Here is a 20732-nt window from a genome sequence, read left to right on the forward strand (position 1 = left end):
AATGGCTTTTTAGCTCAACAGAACTGATGTTGCATTAAGCTACATTTCAAACATGGCAATACAGTTACAAGTAACAATACCCTGAACATCCAAGTGTTACTTAGTATAGGGACTCTAGGGGATATTTTTTGTTGTTGGTTGTAGTTGTTTTGTTTTTGTTCAATTAAAGGCATGAATAGGTTATATATCATCTGCTTCAAAATACACGTCAATCTTTGTCCACCAAATGAAGGTCTCTGGTCTCTGAGACCTAAACAATAAAATAATAAATAATAAACACTATGGAAGGTGGAGATTGAAAGTTCATTATTGACATTGGAAAGTTGACAAAACAATCTGGTCAATAGGTCCATTTGTTGTCATGGATGTTCAAACTTTAATTTTGTTTTAATCCACTTTAAGGACCTCTTGCCCTGTTGGCTTACAGGTTCATTCTTGACGTATGTAGTTGACAAAACAATCAAATATAAAAAATATAAACATTTGCAATTTCTATGACAACTGCATACTCCCTCTGCACAGGACTGTAATGTGATGCTGCAGGATCAAAAGCCCTGAAGAGGGCTACTAAATGCACCATGTGGTGGGATTATGTATGTGGAAGGCGTTTCTTTATTTGTAAATAGGGGTGTGGAAAGCATTCGCATATTTATATATGTTGTCATATTGTTTTTTATTGCTTTTTTAGGGGACTATATTCTCATTGTCATCTCTTCTATCCTGTCGTATTATTATTACCATTAATCATCGTACTATTTCCACATTACAGCCGCTCCTCTCTGAGATTGGATGAGAAAATTCATCTTATTGGATGGCAGGGCAGGGCTGTGGTGTCAGGTGATGCAGAGGGAGCCACTATCTCTATTTTCTCTCTTTGTGGGGAAATCACTGGTCTCTCAACCCGGATGCAAAGCCACAGCTATCGATAATTTTGCAGCGCTGTAGGCAGAGCAAGGGGGCGGAAATATTTCAGTACCCTTGAAGCGGACAGCTCTCCCCGGATCCTCACGCTTTCAGACCGCTGTGCACCGCATCCGAGCCTGGAGTGCAGGCACTGCAGGATCATAATTCATACCTAGGATAGGGGAAAGTGAAGCGGCCACGCTGAAGGGAAACACCTCCCTGCGCTTGCAAGATCGTGACCACTTGCACGCCACCAGAGCCGTAGTGGAAGAGGGAGGAAGAAAGAGAAAGAGGGGAGAAGAGCATCACTAAACGGATAGAGATGGCGGAGTGCGGGCGGAAGGCGCTGTCTCTCCTGGAAGCGGCCCGTTCCCGGTACGAGAGCCTGCAGATATCCGACGACGTGTTCGGCGAGTCCGGGGATGACAGCAGCGACAATCCCTTCTACAGCACCTCCGGAGACTCCGACTCCGACAACTACATAGCCGAGGCGGGCGAGGAGGAGCAGCAGCAGCCGCAGCAGCAGCAGCAGCAGCAGCAGCAGCACAAACGGGGCGATAAGGAGGGCAGCGGACACCGCGGGGGATGTGGAGGTGGTGGCAGCGGAACCGGTCCCCCAGGTTCTCTGTCCCGTAGACAGGCAGAGGAGGAGGGCTGGACGGAGACTCTGCAGGATGTCACGGTGCCGCCGTTCAAAGAGACATATGGTGAGAGGTGATGCAGCATGAATAAGGTCATTTGTGCAGGGAAGAATCGCGTGTGTGTGTGTGTGTGTGTGTGTGTGTGTGTGTGTGTGTGTGTGTGTGTGTGTGTGTGTGTGTGTGTGTGTGTGTGTGGTTGGATGGATGGAGAGACTCAGAACTTGTGCAGTTCACGTTCATGCTTTCTTAGGTCAGGCAGGACATTTTGGTGACTCTCGGTCTGGTGCCAAAACAGCACACAAAAGGCCATTGCTTTCCAACAACTGGATGCTTGTTTCGTTTTCGTTTGTGTGTGTGTGTGTGTGTGTGTGTGTGTGTGTGTGTGCGTGTGTGTGTGTGTGCGTGTGTCCATCCTAGTGAGTGAGTGACACAGAGAAGCATAGCACTGCATCATTAATTGCTGGTAAGTTCATGGCATATGCTAGGCCTTTGATACTTCACTGCTTGGAGCTGTTGCACACATGCTGTCCTGTGTGCGTGTTTGTGTGTGTGTTCATGTTTCAGGGCAGGGCAGGGAGACATGCTGTTCAATTTAGAGAATCGGCATGATGTCTCTCCTGGTTCTACACACATATACACACACATTACATTAAGCATAGTGTACTGTATGCAGAATACATGTACAAATACATGCTGGCCTTTGTCCTCCTGCACCAAGTTAATTAACAAAATGCACAACTATTAACTATTATGAGACTCAAGCTAAAGGCGTTTTGATTCTGGTTGCACACTTTCTCTTTGAGTGTGTGTGTGTGTGTGTGTGTGTGTGTGTGTGTGTGTGTGTGTGTGTGTGTGTGTGTGAATCGTGACAGTTAAACAGCACTGTGCACCCACACTGCTCTGTCTTTCTTTGTCTCATTCTATCTTTGTGATTATTGCCCCAAAGCATGATGTCATTCTGTTTAAAACCTGCTGCTAATCAACATGTACCAAGCTGTTGGTCTCCTCTTCATTTTTTTATCCATTTATCTATCACTGAGTACAGCATGCGTCAGGCAGCAGGGTTTGGGTTGTCACTGTCAGGATTCGTTTGGATTTGTCCTCCGCTTGCTTCTCTTCTGCCTCAGCAGAGGCAACAGTGATGGGTAGAAATGCCATCCTGTGTCCTCTGTGACGTGATGCACGGTGGCACCTTTGGGGCTGAACCACCAAATGGCTGTAGCAGACATGGACCAAGCTGCTCACACATAACATAGAAACACACATAGGGGCATCCACATACAGAGATGTTTTAAGGTCAACAGAAAAATTTACTGCATCAGATAAAATAAAATAAAAGACCCATTATGATCATGAGATAAAAGTCTTTAAGCATTGGGTCTGCTGTTGGTATGCCACCTAAATTGAAGGTGGTGGCATTGGCCAAAGTTGGATTACTGAGCAGCAGGCCAAACAAAATACAGAACAGCTCAGTTTTCTTCTGTCCATGTTCCAGATTTGAAGGGTTACCAACCAGTAATCCAGCTAACTTCAGTAATCCTACTTTATGATACAGGGCCCAAACTCACTTATCCAAAATAATCCGAACCAAACTGAGCTGAGCTTGACATAAGAGGTTAGAACATCCAGTAACTTCACCAAACAACAACCATCAAATAGAGTAGGACAGAGCTGTGCAGGAAGTATACTTCCTGGTTGTTTTCTTTTGCTCTGTTGACCTAAGCTTGGGAGCCAGCAGGTGTGTCTGTCTGCTTTGTACAGTCTGGTCTGGTTTGTAAAGATACGTTTACTGTCTGTTTGCACAAGCACGGCCAGTGTGGGTGTGGCCCCGCCATCTTGCATCAGGGCTGAGATGATTAAGAGCCGCCTGACTGGATGGAAGCAGGACTGCCATGGAGCAATAATCACACTTCAGACCTCAAGCGGCCAAGAGTGTACGCTGATTTTAATCGGGCCGAATGGCACAGATTGACTGCATCCTGAGCATCAGCGTAGTAGATACATTTTCTCCACCGATTATCGTGGCGTGGGATGAGAAGCTGCTTAAGCCACTAAATCGGCCCATGGTGAAAATCTCATCAGTGATATTTTTTTATTATATGTCAGGATTTTGTCAGTCTATCTGCCCACCTGTCTGGCGGTCTTATTCTCACCTTCCCGTCTGTCTCCCTGTCCATTTCTCTGTCTGTCTCTGTGTCTTACTGTCTAGCTGTGACGCTGCTGACACAGACACACTGTTAATGTGACAGCCCCCCCTCCTTGGAGACTGTGCACCCCGTACATAAATCATCAGCCACCGCCATAAAGCATCGAGTCGACCTCAAGCAAACTCTCAAAGACTGGATTGTGTTTGTTTACAGTTACAGCGGCAACTCCTCCTTGGTTTTGAAGAGTTTTTTGCTTGTGTGAAAATGTGGTTGAGCCAAAGCCAAGTTTATAGGTGATGTTTCATCTCAGTGAGACACTTGTTTCCCCTGCAGCTAGAGAAGTTCAGGCAAATGACCACGTTGAGGATTGTCCATATATCCACATCTCAGATTATATAACCACCTTATCGTGATGTTGAAGGGAATTATGAGCTATTTATTCATTCCCTTTGCTGGGCATGTCCAATAGATTACTAGGACTCTCCATATGTCAGTTTTTCAGCCTGACCCTGTTTTTCTGATAGTCCTGGTTGCATGTTCCCTCTTACCATTGCAGAGACATTTGGAAAAACAGTAGACTTACACAGACTCAAAGTGAAATTTACATTTATACCGGTAATAGAAGGCTACTGTAAAGTACATTTACTGTTTGACAACCAGAGACGCATGTCTGGCTCTTTAACACACACACGTCCAAATATTCACAAAGAAAACTAAAACAAAAGACACACATTTTATCCAATACGGGGCATAAATATGCAAAGACAAAAATACAAAATACAATGAAATAGAATAAACTATAAATAGCATCTTAAACAAAACAAAATAAATGCTAATATAACTTGTTTCCATGTGGTCTATTGATTTACAGATGATTAGATTTACAAATAATAAACAATCGTTCTCAAACTCATCTTCTCTTTCTGTAATTTTCGCTAAAGACTGAGCGTAAAACATGTTTTGTCCACATGAAGGGTTTATCCAGCCCAACTACACAGTAATCTCTCATTCTTAAATCCATGGCTATAAAAGCTTTACCAGGCAGATGTTTGTCCCTCGCCGATAGAAATACTACAGCAGATAATCATGAGGGATTATACTCCTCTCTGTAGGTGCAACGTGGGTGGAGTTTTGTAATATCCAAGGTGGGAAATTGATATTTCAAAGCTTCGTTGGTAGAGAAACATTAGCTAATATTTGTAGTCTGAAGAAATAATTATGTAAACATTTGATCCAGTTTTATCAGCATGATGTTGGCTAGACTGTAGAACAGCTGGCAGGGATGTATAAAGAAGATCTATGGAGGAAATAGATTGAAACAATCCCGGTATCCATAAAAATAATGAGTTCTTCCTCAGATTGTATTTTTGGCTTACTCCTGAGATGAGCTGCTGGGAGTCATTTTGCCTCGGTGGACCTTGCTTCTGAATGTCAAATGTTTTTATGGAGGAATGGCTTGTTCTGAGGAAGTCATGCAGGATTTTACATTCAGCTTTCAAGTCTAATGGGATGCAAATGAGTGGATTTCCAGCCGTGCCCGGCGGCTACTTCTGCTGTCTTGGCCGCAAGCACCGGCTCTGTGGGTCTGCTTGTCTGTTTTTCCTCTTCTCGTCCTCCTCCACGTGATGTACCGTTTAAGTTTATGCCTTGTGCATGTTATCTTTAACTCAGAATTAACAGACTGAAACAAAAGACCTTCATTCTCGTGGTTGGAGCCACTCAGTACTAGAGAAAGGATAGAGAGAGAGTGAAAACCTTGTTCTACTCTGTTCAGAGATAATGAGATTGTGTTGTTCAGTTCAGCCTGAAGTTGTTCTGTGTAACTTCCAAATTCCCTCTCACGGATCCAACAACCTTAGTGGAAATCTCTAATTTACGAGAGCAAACACATGAAGCCAGTCACTGCATTGTGTATTGATTGTGTGGCTTCAATGCAACACCTAAAAGCATACATACAGAAGGCTGTTAAATAGGAGGTAAATGTCACTTTCCCCTCAGTAAACTGGTGGATTACAATATATGAAAGAGGTAAAATAGCCATATTGGAAACGTTTTACGTTCTTTATGCTATAGTAACTAATCTTATTCTCAGTTTTTTCCTGTAAGCTTAGTTAAATTTATTATCTTACGCTGTTTACCCTTTACTTTAAGATAACTATTTCACTTTTTTTACTGTAAGCAAACTAATTCAACTGTTTGTCCATTACTTTAAGATGTGCTATGTTACATGCATACTCCATTTTTGGGTTTTAAAATGAAGGCGTTTAACCGCTGCTGTTTAAACTACCACATCTGTCATCAGCTGATGCTTCACTGACATTGTGACTTCAGACGCCTTTCATTGACGGCTCCCTCCTGACCCCGACTATCGGATCACAACAAGATTTTGACTCAATGCCTGCCATAACACTAAAGCAATGAGACACTGAAACCTTCGACAAGCGTAGAAACGACAGGGATCACAGTGTGGTGGCTGTCATGTTGTGCAAATGATCTGACAGCTGCCCTGGGCTCGTGACATTTACACCAAAGGCTTATGTGGCTGATCATGAAAAAGCACAGCGATTTCATGGGAATGTATATGTTCTTTTGAGGATTTAATACAATGCAAGACTACCTATATTAATGATTGTTCTCTCTGTGTCCTCTCTTCTTATGAGATATCAGTGTAGTTTATGTATGCATCCCACACAGCCTTGACAGTAAATCTAATTTTATCGTGTCTTACAGTGTCAAAAGAGAACCTTTTATTCAGTCAATCAAATTGTAGTCATGGTGCCAAAGTTTGAAAACTGGGATTAAGTTGTGACTTTGAGTTAGCCCTCATGGGACTTTCTATCTGTCTATCTTCCTCTATCATAAATGTTTTTCCCTTCCTGTCCTGATCCAGGCCCTGCTCAGAAGATGCCGGCCACCGCCACAGCCATGGACTTCTTCCAGCTCTTCGTCCCTGACAACTGCATCCAAAACATGGTCACCCAGACGAACATGTATGCCAAGAAGTTCCAGGAACGCTTCGGCTCAGACGAAGGCTGGCGTCCCGTCACAGCCCAGGAGATGAAGGCCTTCCTGGGCTTTGTCACCTCCACCAGCGTGCAACGCTGTGAGTCCGTGCTCAGCATCTGGAGCTCGGGCTTCTTCAGCAACCGGAGCATCGCCTTGAAGATGAGCCAGGCGCGCTTTGAAAAGATCCTCAAGTACTTCCACATCGTGGCTTTCCGGCCGTCACAGGGAAGCAACCAGGGCCTGTACAAGATCCAGCCCTTCCTGGACTCGCTGCAGCAGTCATTCAGCTGCACCTTCAGACCTTCACAGACGCAGGTGTGTACACTCTATTGTACTCTATTGTATATATATATATATATATATATATATATATATATATATATATAGGATATACTGTATATATATATAGCACAGTTGAGTTTATTACCTCTCCTTCATAATGCACAGTAGAAATGTGACGAGTATGAACTGCTACAGTTAGCAAACAACATACAAAATATTCAAAGACATTTTAGATTTAATTTAAAACATAATAGATGCAACATTGTTGAATCATTGTATTCTGGTTATCAGCGTAGGTTTCACTCTAAGATATAGCGTGCACTTTTAATACAGAAGCTAAGGAGTTCCCCATTTAGCTTGCAAAATTAGAATGTAAAGAAAATCTGCTCTTGAGTTAGAGCAAACCATTTAAATAGCTTGGCAGGGAGTCGCAGTTGGAAAACCATCTACGCAGCAATTATTTGGATAACGCAGTCATTTTTAACAGACTATCCTTCCAGGTGCCTCGTTCCAACTTGTTTTCAGTCACACTGTATGCATTAGAGCCACGTTTATGCAACTGGGGCAGTGGAGCGCCTGCCTTGCAACTCTATTTTGGGTGGGCTGGAGTTTATTCAACTCCTGCTTTACTTTCTTCTCGAGATATACAGCAGCGCTACTGATTCCAAAGGAGCAGGGACTAAGCAACCTGATCAAAGTAGTATCTGTTAAATCAAATTACCATTTCTTATACCAGTGTTATGCTTTTGTTCAACTTGATTCATGTAAGAAAACAATACAAAGTGCTCCTCACTCGACCTTGTTTACTTCCTGATGAAAAACAGGCTTATAATGTGTGTGATTAATAGCAAAAGTAGAGTAATAGAGTGTTGTGGCAATCTGCAGAGGGAAAAGAGAACATAGCAAATTTGCTCCTGATTGTCCCAAGTTATTACATTTTTATTTACCACTTACTCATGAGAATGGTTGCCATTAAAGTCAGAACATAAGGTCGCTTCCACTTCATTGAAGGACTTTTCTCATTCAGCTTCACGTTCTTCCATAATCATAATGAATAAACTGATTATTCTGATTCTGGTTATAGCCAGGGTTGGCTAATCATATTCCTGTGGGACCTGATGCCAAGTCTGCAGACACATAAAACTGAATGAATTTCTGGGAAGTAGTTGATTGGAATGCTTTTCTGCAGTATGAGCGCTATAGTGTCAGCTTCATTATGAAAGATGATGTCAGTGCTGTGATGCATTTGGTAATACAGACTCTTAACAGCAACCCCCCTCCTTATATCACATCCACATCTCATTCAGCACATGTCATTTTACGGTCAAAAAAGTTTAATTGTAAATGTTGATGAGTTTATGTCATTGTGAAGAATTGAAGGGATCCACATTAGTGCTCTCTATCCACTAAACTGAGACGATGAGGGCAGACCGTCTGTCAGACAGCATGTGTGTGCGTCATTCGCAGTACTTGTGTATCCAGGCCAGTTTGTTTTATCTGTTGGTTTTCTGTGCCAGGGCCCAGATAGTCAGAGTGGCACAGACTGAAACTGTTGCCTCACAGACGATGGAAAAGTCATCTAGCCATTGAATGACTGACACAGATGGTAGGAAAGAAATTGAGCTGGTTTTAGTTTTGATTCATCTGTTGCATATTTTCTTGATGAGTCAATTAATAATTCAGTACCAACAGTCCAACATGTATTTATTTTGATGTTATGGAAGAAAACCAGCACATTTTCACATTTAAGAAGCTGTAACGAGAGGGTTTGGGTTATTTTTTCGAAATTACCTATTTTCATTATGAAAATAGTGGCTGATTAATTATCAATAAAAAAATCAATTCAGTAATATTTTTAGTTGAAGGGAGGGAACTGCTTTTTCAACATTTTTGAATTCTTCTATATATAATATTTATTTACCTGTGAGGCTGCATGACCTGGATTTATCTGCCACTTAGCATTATTCAACAGGATGTGTGCGCGTGTGAACAACATCGGTGCTGAATATTAGCATGTTATGTCAGCACCTTTTGACAGCAACGCTTCAAATTCTCAGCATCAGTCTGTCAGTTTTGCCGTCGCTGAGATGATCTGTTGACACTGCTTTGTATTGATTTGCACGTGTAACCTCTTTGAGAGCATTTGTCGCACTCCTAACAGAACATCCACTGCAAATGAGTGGATAGATGGATTTTCCTCCTTTCTTAGTACAATACGGGATTAGCCAACCTGGTCAAATGATTAACTTAAAGCACCTTGTGTGCTTTAAATGTATCCACCTTGTTTTCAGCTGTTACGATACGATGCAGAGAAATATCTGGTCACCAAGAGAAACGTGCTGCAGTAGCAACGGCTGTGCTAATGTGGCAGCTACAGGATGAGGTGTTTCTTAAAAGGCCATTGTGGTTTATTTGTCGTCATCCATCCAGAGGCGAGATAGCCTCATTCATTTTCCACTTGTGTAATCCATAACTCCACATTTGACTTGGAAATGACTTGTTGCTCTTTGTCCTGGAGCAGGAGAGAGCTGTTGGTCACTGCTCACTTCAGCTTTAGTCAAATCATGATGATGGAGGAGGAGGAGGAGGATGAGGAGGAGGAGGCGGGGTAGACACCGGAGGATGGGAGAGCCTAGAAACATTTGAAATGCAAATATTTATTGTGTCTTTTTGAAAGCATCTCTGGAAAATATTAATAGATAAATGTACCAAGCTCGTGTAATAGTCCAAGGAAGGGTTAGGTAATATTTGGTTTTGTGCGTGAATATTCTGTTAGTTGCCAGACTTTCAGTGTGTGTGTTCGGATTTGTGAATGTGTGTCCTTTTTTAATACTTTATTTAATCCTCGTTAGGAAATTCATGGTCAGTATCTGATTCTGATCCTAACTAGAGGAGACAGTGATTAGGCCAGGGAAATATTAAAAGCACAAGAGGCAGATGGAACGGTTCACCCTACTTTTGAAGAATACTTTCTTTAGTTATTTTCATCAGTTTGACTGATAACCACAACACCAAGTGGCTGATGTGACTTTTTTGAGGAACAAAACATAAAGATATTCAGTTTACTATCATGGGAAACAAAGAAAAGCAGCTTTTTGCATTTGAGAAATCGGAGCGAATGATGTATTTTTGAATATATCGGAATTAATATTACTTGATTACCGAAATGGTCGCAGATTCATTTTCTGACCATCAAGTAATCGATTGATTGACTCATTGTTTCAGCTTTACTCTGCTTGTTCTGAAGGTGGAAAATAGTTTGAAACTGTGTGTCTCTATTATATTTGTATGTATTATTTTCCATCGTAACTTCTTTGAGTTTTTTCCCCCCAAGGCTCACTGATTTTATTGCGTGAGGGTAAAATTCACGACAAAGTTACAGTCATGTCTTGTCTATTTAGATTTTTATTTCGTTTATTTTTCACGAGGTTTGGTCTGAAGCTAGAATACTCAAGCACATACCGTGAAAGTACTGTCTTTACTGTTTTTTAGTGGTTATGGACAGATGTAGACAGACAGACTAAGAGAAATACTGAAGGGGATAACATAAAAATGCAAAAGAAAGGTTTTTCAGACAGCTTGCACAGTTGAGAGTGGGTTTCTGCCAAGAACAGTGTTTTTTTGTTCTCTCTGCAGTATCGCAGGCTTGTGAGGATCTTCAATTGGCTGCCTTCTCTCTAACCCTGAGCTGTGATGTTACATCATACACAACCTCATTCTTATGCCTCACACAAATACTTTTTCTCCTCCCTTGTCGAGGCCAGCTATTATTCCAGGAACACATTGTGTACTTTACTTGTGGCGTTGTTATATAAAAATCCACTGAGACAAACTCACATGTACAGTTACATTGCCTGTGTGTTTCCAGGTTCTTCATGAGCCGTTGATAGACGAGGATCCGGTGTTCATCACCACCTGTACGGAAAGAGAGCTGAGGAAGAGGAAGAAGAGGAAGTTCAGCCTCTGGGTACGACAGTGTACCTCCACCGGATTCATCTGTCAGGTAGCCGCAAACAATACTCATAAGCAATCAGAAATCTGAATGGAAGCAGAATATAGTGAAGAGATGAGAGAGAAAAGAGTACATGTTTGTGTGTTTGCTTCGAGGGTATTTTAATCTGCTGCTTTTAAACTTTATGACCGAAATCTAATATTTTACATCAAAAATGAAAGAAAAAGTCTTCAGTCTTGCTGAAATAGAAAAAAGCTTTCAAATCTCATTCTCAGCTTGTCGATGTTGCATCATATTGCATTCAGCCAGCTACTTGCCGGCACTACAAAGGATAAAATCACATTTCTAGGCTTTGTACGAATAAAACTAATAACATTTTTTTAAAGTAATCAAACTAATCTTGAAATGAGAAATACTTTCTGCTCAAAAATATTGGTTGAGTTTTCTTTTGTGGTAGTTTTAGATTTAGATATACTGCTGGCAGGCAGGCAACTGCTGCTCACTAACAACCGTTCTCTTACTGCAACCTTCCACTACTGTTCCTTATGTAACACCACAATTTAACTGAGGCCAAGGACTGCAGGAGGACTGACAGACATGACCAACCCGAACCATTACAGAGGACGGAGGAGAAAGCATTCAAAACCTGCAAGAGGTTACAATGTTTGGTCTGTGTTGTTAAATTGGTGACACGTGAAGGAGGAAACCTCCTAACTACTACCCAATGTTTGGTATTTACTCCCAGTGTTGTTGTTTGACAAATACTTCAGGTTTTATTTGTCCAGGTTTCAGGAGATCTGTCTCTGAGATTTCTACTTCTACTCCAATACAATGGAGGTGATGGAAAATGTGATTGTGGTGCCAACAGCCATTAAGGTTTTTTTAATAAAATAAACAGTTTGTAACAGTGTCCCTGTTCAAGGAGACCACGCATGTTACGGCCACAACAGAATAATTTGGCTCAAACTGCAACAAACACAAAGGACGCCATAACGGAGTTTGGTTTATTTGTATACAATGGATTTACCAAAACTATGAGAGTCTGGAAGCCTGGCCAAAAAGAACCAAAGGATGGAGGAAGTCTGGGACAGCCATTCACGGGCTGATTCAAAGCCATAAACTATCAAAAAACAGGGACTGAACCAAACTACAAACAAAGCCACAAAAACTACCAGACCTCCATACTCAAAAGAAATGATTCCAAAAACAGGGACCAAAAGTAACCGACACACTGAGAGAGGGCTGCTTTGTCTTGAAGAGACAGCTCCTTCTCCTCCAGCCTCCCTTAAATATGGGGACAGAGCCTCAATAAGCAGCAGATCAGGAACACCTGAGAGAGAGAGAAGCTGAGAAAAGAGAGGAGAAGAGTACAAGAAGTTTGTACATAACATACACAACATAACTACCCCACCCTTAGCTAGTGATTCTTTATTTTTCACACAAATAATCACAAACAATGCAACATTCCAAGCATGACAACACATCAGACACATTATCCCTGACAAATAATGGTAATTATTAATAATAAAGTGCGACAACTTGCAGGAATCTATATCGCTGCCTCTTACAATAAAAAGGCAACAAACTCTCCATAGTTCCCCAATATACAGTCACACCAAGTCCATTACAATATATAGTACTAACATGACATCAGAAATAATAAAACAGGAATGTCAGTAAAGCATGCTAGCATTTTCTTGTTCAGGTTTGAGAAGGACCTGTCCAATGACTAACTTAGCCTTTTGGAGAAATCTGGTAGGAAGTACAGCAATACAATTACACCACATTGTAAAGAAATGTTTTGTCACTGCAGAGAATCCCAAAAGTGGAAAGATCTCAGTCACAAGACTAAACTGCAGGGAAAGTGTTTCCTCCTGTAGCCTGGATGTAGTCCACAATTACATTAGTGGAGATCAGCATCAGATCAGGATCATGATCAGAATTATAATTAGCCTGTTAACTCTCTTTTTGTTATCACGGCTCTAAATCGAATAAAAAAATAACAACAATTCATATTTTTTTCTTGTAAACCCAAATCTCCTGTGTGCAAGAAGCATCTCCGTCATTTAAAGCCATATCCCATTATCCAATCCGTTTAAAAAAGAAGCATTAGCATTCACACCGACTGTGGCCATTTGGCAGTCACTCAGTCTTTACCAGTCAACTGATGTGTGTCTGCACTCAGATCCTCTCTCTTTTAAATGAATTGTGTCGAGAGAGACAAAAAAAAATATCTAAGAAATAAAACGAGTTAATGGAGGGAATCAATGAGATTCCATTAGCCAGTGCACCACACAGGGATACAAGAACACACAGTTACGTACTGACCACTTAGTGTAAGAGCCAAAGGCCTGACGTAGATGCTGGCTAATCAGGCTAATGCCGTTAAACCCGTGAACAACAGCGGGAATATAAGTGCAAGAAGGACACTGAGCTGTTTGTGGGTGTACATTTCTGTTTGTATGTATTTTATAATGGCTTTCTTTGGAAGCCAAGCTCTTCTCCATGTTTCTTCTGAGACTTCAAGGGCGTCATGTAGCAGTGTGCTGAGCTACGACGCAGCTCAGTCTGCCTTGATCCAGAGCAACATATCTCAACAGCAACTGGCCAGGTTGTCATGAAATATTCATATTCACAGCCCCAGTGGGTGCTCCTAAAACATTTTGGGACATTTGGAAAAGTTAGAGCCTAATTTATCAAAAGTGACATTTACAGATTACAGGGGGGGGGTTAATGCTTTTTATGAGAGCATCAACAGTAAAGAGATGACAGGAAATGAGGGGAGAGAAAGAAAGAGGGAATGACATGCATCAATCGTTCCTGTACAAACACAAGTTATGTTGCAGTTGATGGTTGATGCCTTAAAACGAAAATTCCAGTATATTTTAAACTGGTATATTTCCAATAAATGTTATTGCCTTATTACTTTGAAATCTCTCAAACGCATTCATGAGTCCAGTTTGGATTTCAGCTACACCATGGCCTGTTCTCTAGTGTTACCTCAGGACTAATTTAAAGCCTCTACTGGTAAGACTTTAAGAAAAATTAAATCATCAACTTGTTCCAATACACAAAATCTGCAGCCTGACAAAGTGTCGGGACTTATATAGTAGCGGCAGGATTTTTAGAGGAGAATAAAATGGTATTCTGTACTGAAATGAAATGAGCGGTTTCTCTATCTGTTTTATCTACATGTGCTTTCTCTTTCTGCAGATCTCAGTCCATCTGAAGGAGGGCACAGATGGTCTGGCCACCTTGAAGAACAAGCCTCAGCTCCACAGCCTCGTGGCCAAGCAGCTCTGCCAGAACATCTCTGGCAAGAACACCATCATCTTCACCGGGCCGTCCATAACGAGCCTCAGCCTCTTCACCGAATTCAGCAAACAAGGTACACAAACAAGTTGCACCAGCAAATAGTGAATATTGCTCCGTCTCAGTCACGCTGCCTCAATGAACCACCTTTTCTTTTTCTATCTTCCTGCTTCTCCTCTGTCATCTCTCTCCCTTTTTCTGCTTTGGTGTGCAGACTGTGTTCTCTCTCCTCATCTCGTCTCCCTCCCTCTTTGCATTTTTGTGTCTCCAGGCTAAACAGCACAGAGAGGGAGACAATCTGTTGCATTTCACCTTCAAATGAGACTTCCCATCACTACATTTTCAGCTAGAATGATTCATTTTCTTTTTATTCATGTGTCTTTACACCACGAGTGAAACATCTTTTACCATACGGAGAATGTGTAAAAGCAGAATCATGACTCTGCCATATGTCAATGAAAACATAGGCTGGTGGATTGTTCTTGTAATCGTTTTCTCAGCTAAGGACTTAAATATTTCTAAAACGAGATTAAATGTCTAAAAGAAAAAGCTTGATGTTGAAGAAATTTAAAATGTTGCCCACATGTTTTCTTCTACATCTTGACCTCTAAATCTTACGCTAAGTGACTTGTTAAGATGCATGGCTTTCTTCCGCTGTTCAACCAACATCGACCATAACAGCCCCATGATGCTCTGCAATAGACTGTTAATTGTCTCTTGACTTGCACAATAAATCATGGAAGATTCAGCGGGCAGGGTTTAGCCTGGTCACAGCTCAAAAAATCAATACGTAAAGTGGCGACTTGAAACGGCATTTACTGCAACACACAACAATGAGAACACTTGAATCCAAACACTTTTTGTTGTTTTACTTTTTCTGTTACAGCCTACAAAAACACCCCATATTCTCATTATTATCTTATGTGACCATTTATCAGAAGTTGATCTGCAGCAAATAGTTTTGGAAGAAAGTGTGATATTTTATGCTGATAATCCATATTTGAAGCAGGTTTTTGCAGAGCTCTGGTTTTCATGTTCATTATAAGGCAGGGGTGGCCAACCCGCGGCTCGCGAGCCGCATGCGGCTCTTTGCCCGGTTTCATGCGGCTCTTACGTTCATATCGAAGTTTGTATTTGTGTTTTTTTAATGTTCGTGTTCGCTTCGCTTGAGTTAAATACGGTATTTTCGTCAAACGCGCATGTGCGGCCCCAGATTACGTTCCTCGTCGACCCATTTAACGCCGAGACGGACTGTTTGAAAGCCCCGCTTTAAGTAAAAATGTAAAAGTGGGACAATTTACAAATATCCGTTGTATCGCGCAAGGCGGAGCTCCTCCCCGATCCGCACGCGCCGCGCACACCTCCACCAGCGTATGTGACAGCAGCAGCAGCAGCCACCCTCCCCGCCGACGAAGAAGGAGCAGCAGCACCCCCCCCCCCCCCCCCTGGGGGGGGGGGGGGGGGGGGGTGACTGGCCTGTGGACTGGCCTGTGGTCTTAGGAGTCAATTTCTGTCATTATCATATTGGTGTGTGACATTTACAATAAATCTGGCTGAGCAAAGGTATGTGTGTGTGTGAGGAAGGGATAGGGTGATGTTCATGTGTGCCCATGTGTATGATGTGGCTCTTTGCGGTAACACAGTAAAAAATGTGGCTCTTGGTCTCTGACTGGTTGGCCACCCCTGTTATAAGGCATACTTTATTATGAAAGCATATAATCCTGTTGTGGTTACGGTGAGTCACATCTGAATTCTCTCCAGTGACCTGTTTTCTTCTTTCATAATAATAGCAAATGTGGGACAGTGTCCTCGTTCCATAAAAGGCTCAAATTTAGCAAATCAGTTAAGAAAACAGCGAACAAATATTCAGCGAAACAGATCAAGCTGTTTTGATGATATCATCACCACGACATTTTTACATTCCCATTACCACACATGCTCTTTCACTAAACAATAACAGAGGAGCAATTTTAAACTCAACCGGGCAGAGTTGAAAACGCTAAGTAAAGAAAAAACGAGTCCAGAGATATGATCAATATTCTGTCATCCTAATTGGACGAAGCTATCACGAGGCATTCAGCCGAAAGAAAACTCAGCTCTGAGCTTGCAAAGGCATTGCCCGACATTTTTCTTTCAAATTTATCATACTGGATTAATTAGCAGAGTTAATTACCTCTGCTCACTTACTGTGGACACGCACATACACACACACACACACACACACACACACACACACACAGACAGACATGTATTACACAGATAGAAATCATTGTCCAAATTGAGAACATTAACAAATCAGCAGCACTCAGCCACATAATAGTTTCGCCGCTGCTCATCCATGTAAGAAATATAGAAAGAAAATGGCATAAGAAGAAGAAGAGAGTGGGACCGCTGTGAGAGAGATAAATGTTCTACCGCATTTTGTTCTGTGAGTTTTGGTTTAACTCAGAAGCAGAATGCATGAAAAGCACAAAACATACTTAGGAGTTACTGCAGGGATGGATGAAACTAGGGCTGAAAGGAACAGTTATTAATACATTTTTCAAATAATGGTTTGCTCTATGAAATGTCAGAACACAGTGAAATAAATAGCCTTCACAATCTCCTGAAGCCCAAGGCGATGTCTTCAAGTTGCTTTTTGTGTGCAAAACACTCAAAAAAAAAAAATATATATATATATAGAGAGAGAGAGAGAGAGAGAGAGAGAGAGAGAGAGAGAGAGAGAGAGAGAGAGAGAGAGAGAGAGATGCTGGAACCAGGGGATTTTGGGCATTTTATGCTTAAAAATGTATTTCATTAATATTAGCATTTAGTCGCTATTAACATCATTGTTAATTATTTCTCTGTCGATCAACTAGTTGATAAATCGACTAATAATTTCAGCTCAAGATAAAAAACGTCATTCATGTTTGTAGGACTGCAAATAATAATTATACTCAAATAATTTTTTGGATTAATCATTTGGCTATTATTCAAATAATGGATTAATGAACTTGTAAAAAAAAATAAGAAAATAAAAATAAAGAAATTTCACCAAACCAAAGTCTTGTTTTGTTTAACCAATATTAAAAAACACACAAAAAACACACAAAAAACATTTTCTTTAATATCATAGAGGAGTAATAAATATTTGAGAAGCTGCAACCAGGAACTATTTGCAATAGTTCACTTAAAGAAATGACCAATTAATTGTCTGCCGGTCAACAACTGAATAATATACAAATTATTTAATCTTTAACTGGTATTTTATCTATTGTGAATAAGTGCCTGTACAGTATATTTCCTCACATCCGTGTATATACGATAGGTATAAATACAAATGCCAACATGTCTTTGTATTTATGCCGTCTCCAGATATCTACTGTTGTGGTCTGCTGAGCACCAGGAAGAGCGACTGTACAGGCTTACCACAAAACATGCTGGTCTGCAGCTCCACGCCAGCGCAGCGCGGCCAATCACGAGTGATGATGAAAGGCAGCATGTCACTGATCAGCTGGTACAACAAGGGACACTTCAGGTTCCTCACCAACGGTTATTCCCCAACAAAACAAGGTAAACGCTGCCGATGCACCCAGAACTAAAACTCTGAAAGTGGATTTGTCTTGTTGAATCATAAATATTTTAAGAATTTTAGTACAGGAGACCGGAGACGGTGCACATAATATGCATTGCTGCACAAAATGCATGTATTTATAATGTGCAAATGACAATTTTTTATTGAAATTAAGATAAGCTTTACTGTTGTTTCTGGATGTTACCATGAGGTGAAATTGACACATCGTTAAGCATTTGTGTCAGGAAAAGTCAATGAGAGCTTCTAATCCATGATAATCCCTTTCCAGGAGGCGGCAGGATCATGATATTCCCCTTCTCTCAAAACGTAATCCACCCTCCTTGAAACAATTTTGTTCAGTTAAAACTCAGTTGAAGGGCCGCAGTGCGTTTGAGCTCTTTGAATGAAGAATGTGGAAGCAAAGTACCAGATCAGTTAAACTGTTTCTATCCCATATTGATTTTCTGTCCACTAGGTGTGCACGTGTGTGTTTGGTTGGAAGTGTTTTTCACTCTAAAAAAGGAGAACAAAATGAGTTGCAAATCCCATCAATAGCCACAACATTGTGTTCTTATTGTGGTTTAAAATAAAACTATATCATGATTAGTGATTGCTATATGATTAGCTCAGTGTTGACGTAAGCCTTTTATATGATAACAAGAGTCTGGATTTAGTGTACGGCTATTTTAACTAGGTGTTGCAGTTATGAAATGAAGCATAATTCTGCAACTGCATCATGTATTTCTTGCCCAAATCTAGTCAGGAAGCGATTTTACCAGACAGTTATGGAGATACTGAAAGTTCCCAGAACAGCTGAGATGTTCTTCTTCGTTAACAATCTCGAGACATTCCGGAACGTGGAGCATCCAACCAGTCATTTAGGAAATGTTTTTAGTGGAACACATGTAACCGCTATCATTAATAGCGGCTGCATTTCCATTTCCATGTACCTGTTTAGGTATCTTGTGCCTGCTGGCTCACGGTCACGGCTCACTCGTGCTTAAATGAAACAAAACAGTTGATGATGTTGTTATCTGTGCGTCTCCAGCTGGCACAAGTCTGAGTGTTTGCTGCGAAAAAGACTAATTAACAAAGCAGCCCTGCAGTCGGCAAATAATGAAGAGGTCTGCTAAATTATAAATGGGAACAAAGGGCACCTGGGGAGACTCCCTCATGTAAAGGAGCGCTACTTTTTCGGGAGACCACATAATCTGGAGAAAATGAGTCCCTTCAGTGGGATCTCTGCTGTACGTCTCTCACTCTCATTTTTTTCTGGTGTGTGTGTTTGTGGCAGGTATCATCATTAAGAGGAAAAGTGGGGAGATCCCATGTCCCTTGGCTGTTGAGGCCTTTGCGGCGCACCTCAGCTACATCTGCAAATATGACGACAAGTACAGCAAGTATGTACAACACAGCAAGTTGTCTCAAGACGACAACAATTACCGTGTGATCTTTAACCTGCTTTCTCCACATTGTCAGCTAAATATTCAGCCATGCCTTTTAAAAAAATCTTTAAGATAACATTAAGCGAACGCTTTCTGTTCTCCAAGACAACAAACTCTTCCTGGCACCCCTCTCTCCAACTCTCACTCACATTTCCACCATTGTCTTTGGCAACAAGTCACCTCTCACGAGATTTTCATGACGATACTTCTGTGAGGCTTAGTTAGACACAGTAATAAACAGACTGGATCGAGCGAAAGAGGTAAAGAAAAACCTTTTGAATTGCCCTGCAGCTTGTTTCGAGGCAGCTGTTTGCAGCACTCTTCCTCAATACTGGACCAATTTCAAACATTGTTGTACCCATTAGTCACTGAGACACAAAACATGGATAAATAAAGTCCAGGTTGAAAAACACAGAAGTCACACTCATAATATCATTTATGATAGAACATCTTTGTATAGAAACCCTGGAGTAAGTCGCTATTTTCCTCCCACAGGTACTTTATCTTCCATAAACCCAACAAGACCTGGCAGCAGGTGTTCTGGTTGAGCATCAGCATCGCCATCAACAACGCGTACATCCTCTACAAGATGTCTGACGCCTACACAGTCAAACGATACAGCCGAGCGCAGTTTGGAGAGAGACTGGTCAAAGAGCTGCTGGATTTAGACGACTGCTCCCCCACACAGTGAGGACGAGGAGGAGGAAGAGGAGGACAGCCAGAGCGCAAAACATAACACACACACAAACACAATCCCCACAAATTCACACCTCACTACGGTTGTACAGACACTGCAGTCTGTGTCTATGTTATCATACTGAAGCAGTGCCAAGCCTGTGTCCCTCTTCCTCTAGTTGTTTTCCGTGGTACTGTAAATATTCATTAACACACGACTAGAGAATCATGAGCCATGGGACAGTTCACATGCCTCAACTGCAACTTCTAACCACATAGATTTACTAAGGATTTGTCAGCAGGAGCTATTTCACAAGCAGACACGCAGGCGGGAACAATGAAACCGGGACAAATTCACCATTAAATGATGTCAGCTTCAAGTCTTAAGTCTTATCAAAGAGTGAAGGTATTGATATCAGCCTGAATCACCCGTGTTGAGTGTTCAAACTCGTACTCGTCAGGCTAAAAGGCTACATGTAGCTCGATATTTACAATCTGCAAAAACACCTGTGAGCCTGTAACAAAAGCTTAGTAAACCAGGACAACCAGGTGTGTTCACACGCTGCATGCATAAAGAATCTGGATCGTGATGTTCTCTTGTTTGGTGTGAAAATGATTTTCGCTCCAGGTGGGTTTTGAAAATGTATGTGTGTGTGTGTGTGTGTATGTATTTATCAAGTGGAACTGCCATTTGTGTGTGCGACGTTGAGCCTGAGGACGTACATTTACAGCTATTGTGAACCAGATGTGTCTTGTTGCTGCATTCTGTATTCACTAGAGGAAGACTGGCAGGTGCCGTAAAGCCACACACAGCAG

At 41.4% G+C, this 20732-nt stretch overlaps 1 protein-coding gene across 1 annotated transcript; it reads left to right on the forward strand.

The window, feature by feature from the left end:
- Positions 1-1090: 1090 nt before the first annotated feature.
- Positions 1091-19932, forward strand: pgbd5 (piggyBac transposable element derived 5; the record flags this gene model as incomplete). The annotated part of the gene is made up of 7 exons (XM_079169079.1): positions 1091-1610; positions 6582-7012; positions 10848-10982; positions 14145-14319; positions 17598-17795; positions 19091-19196; positions 19737-19932. The coding sequence occupies exons 1-7, from the start codon at positions 1226-1228 to the stop codon at positions 19930-19932; spliced, it is 1626 nt and encodes a 541-aa protein (XP_079025205.1). The 5' UTR covers positions 1091-1225.
- Between the last annotated feature and the right edge of the window lie 800 nt (positions 19933-20732).

The sequence above is a fragment of the Pholis gunnellus genome (genome assembly GCF_910591455.1).
Source record: "Pholis gunnellus genome assembly, chromosome: 11".
Lineage (NCBI taxonomy): Eukaryota > Metazoa > Chordata > Actinopteri > Perciformes > Pholidae > Pholis > Pholis gunnellus.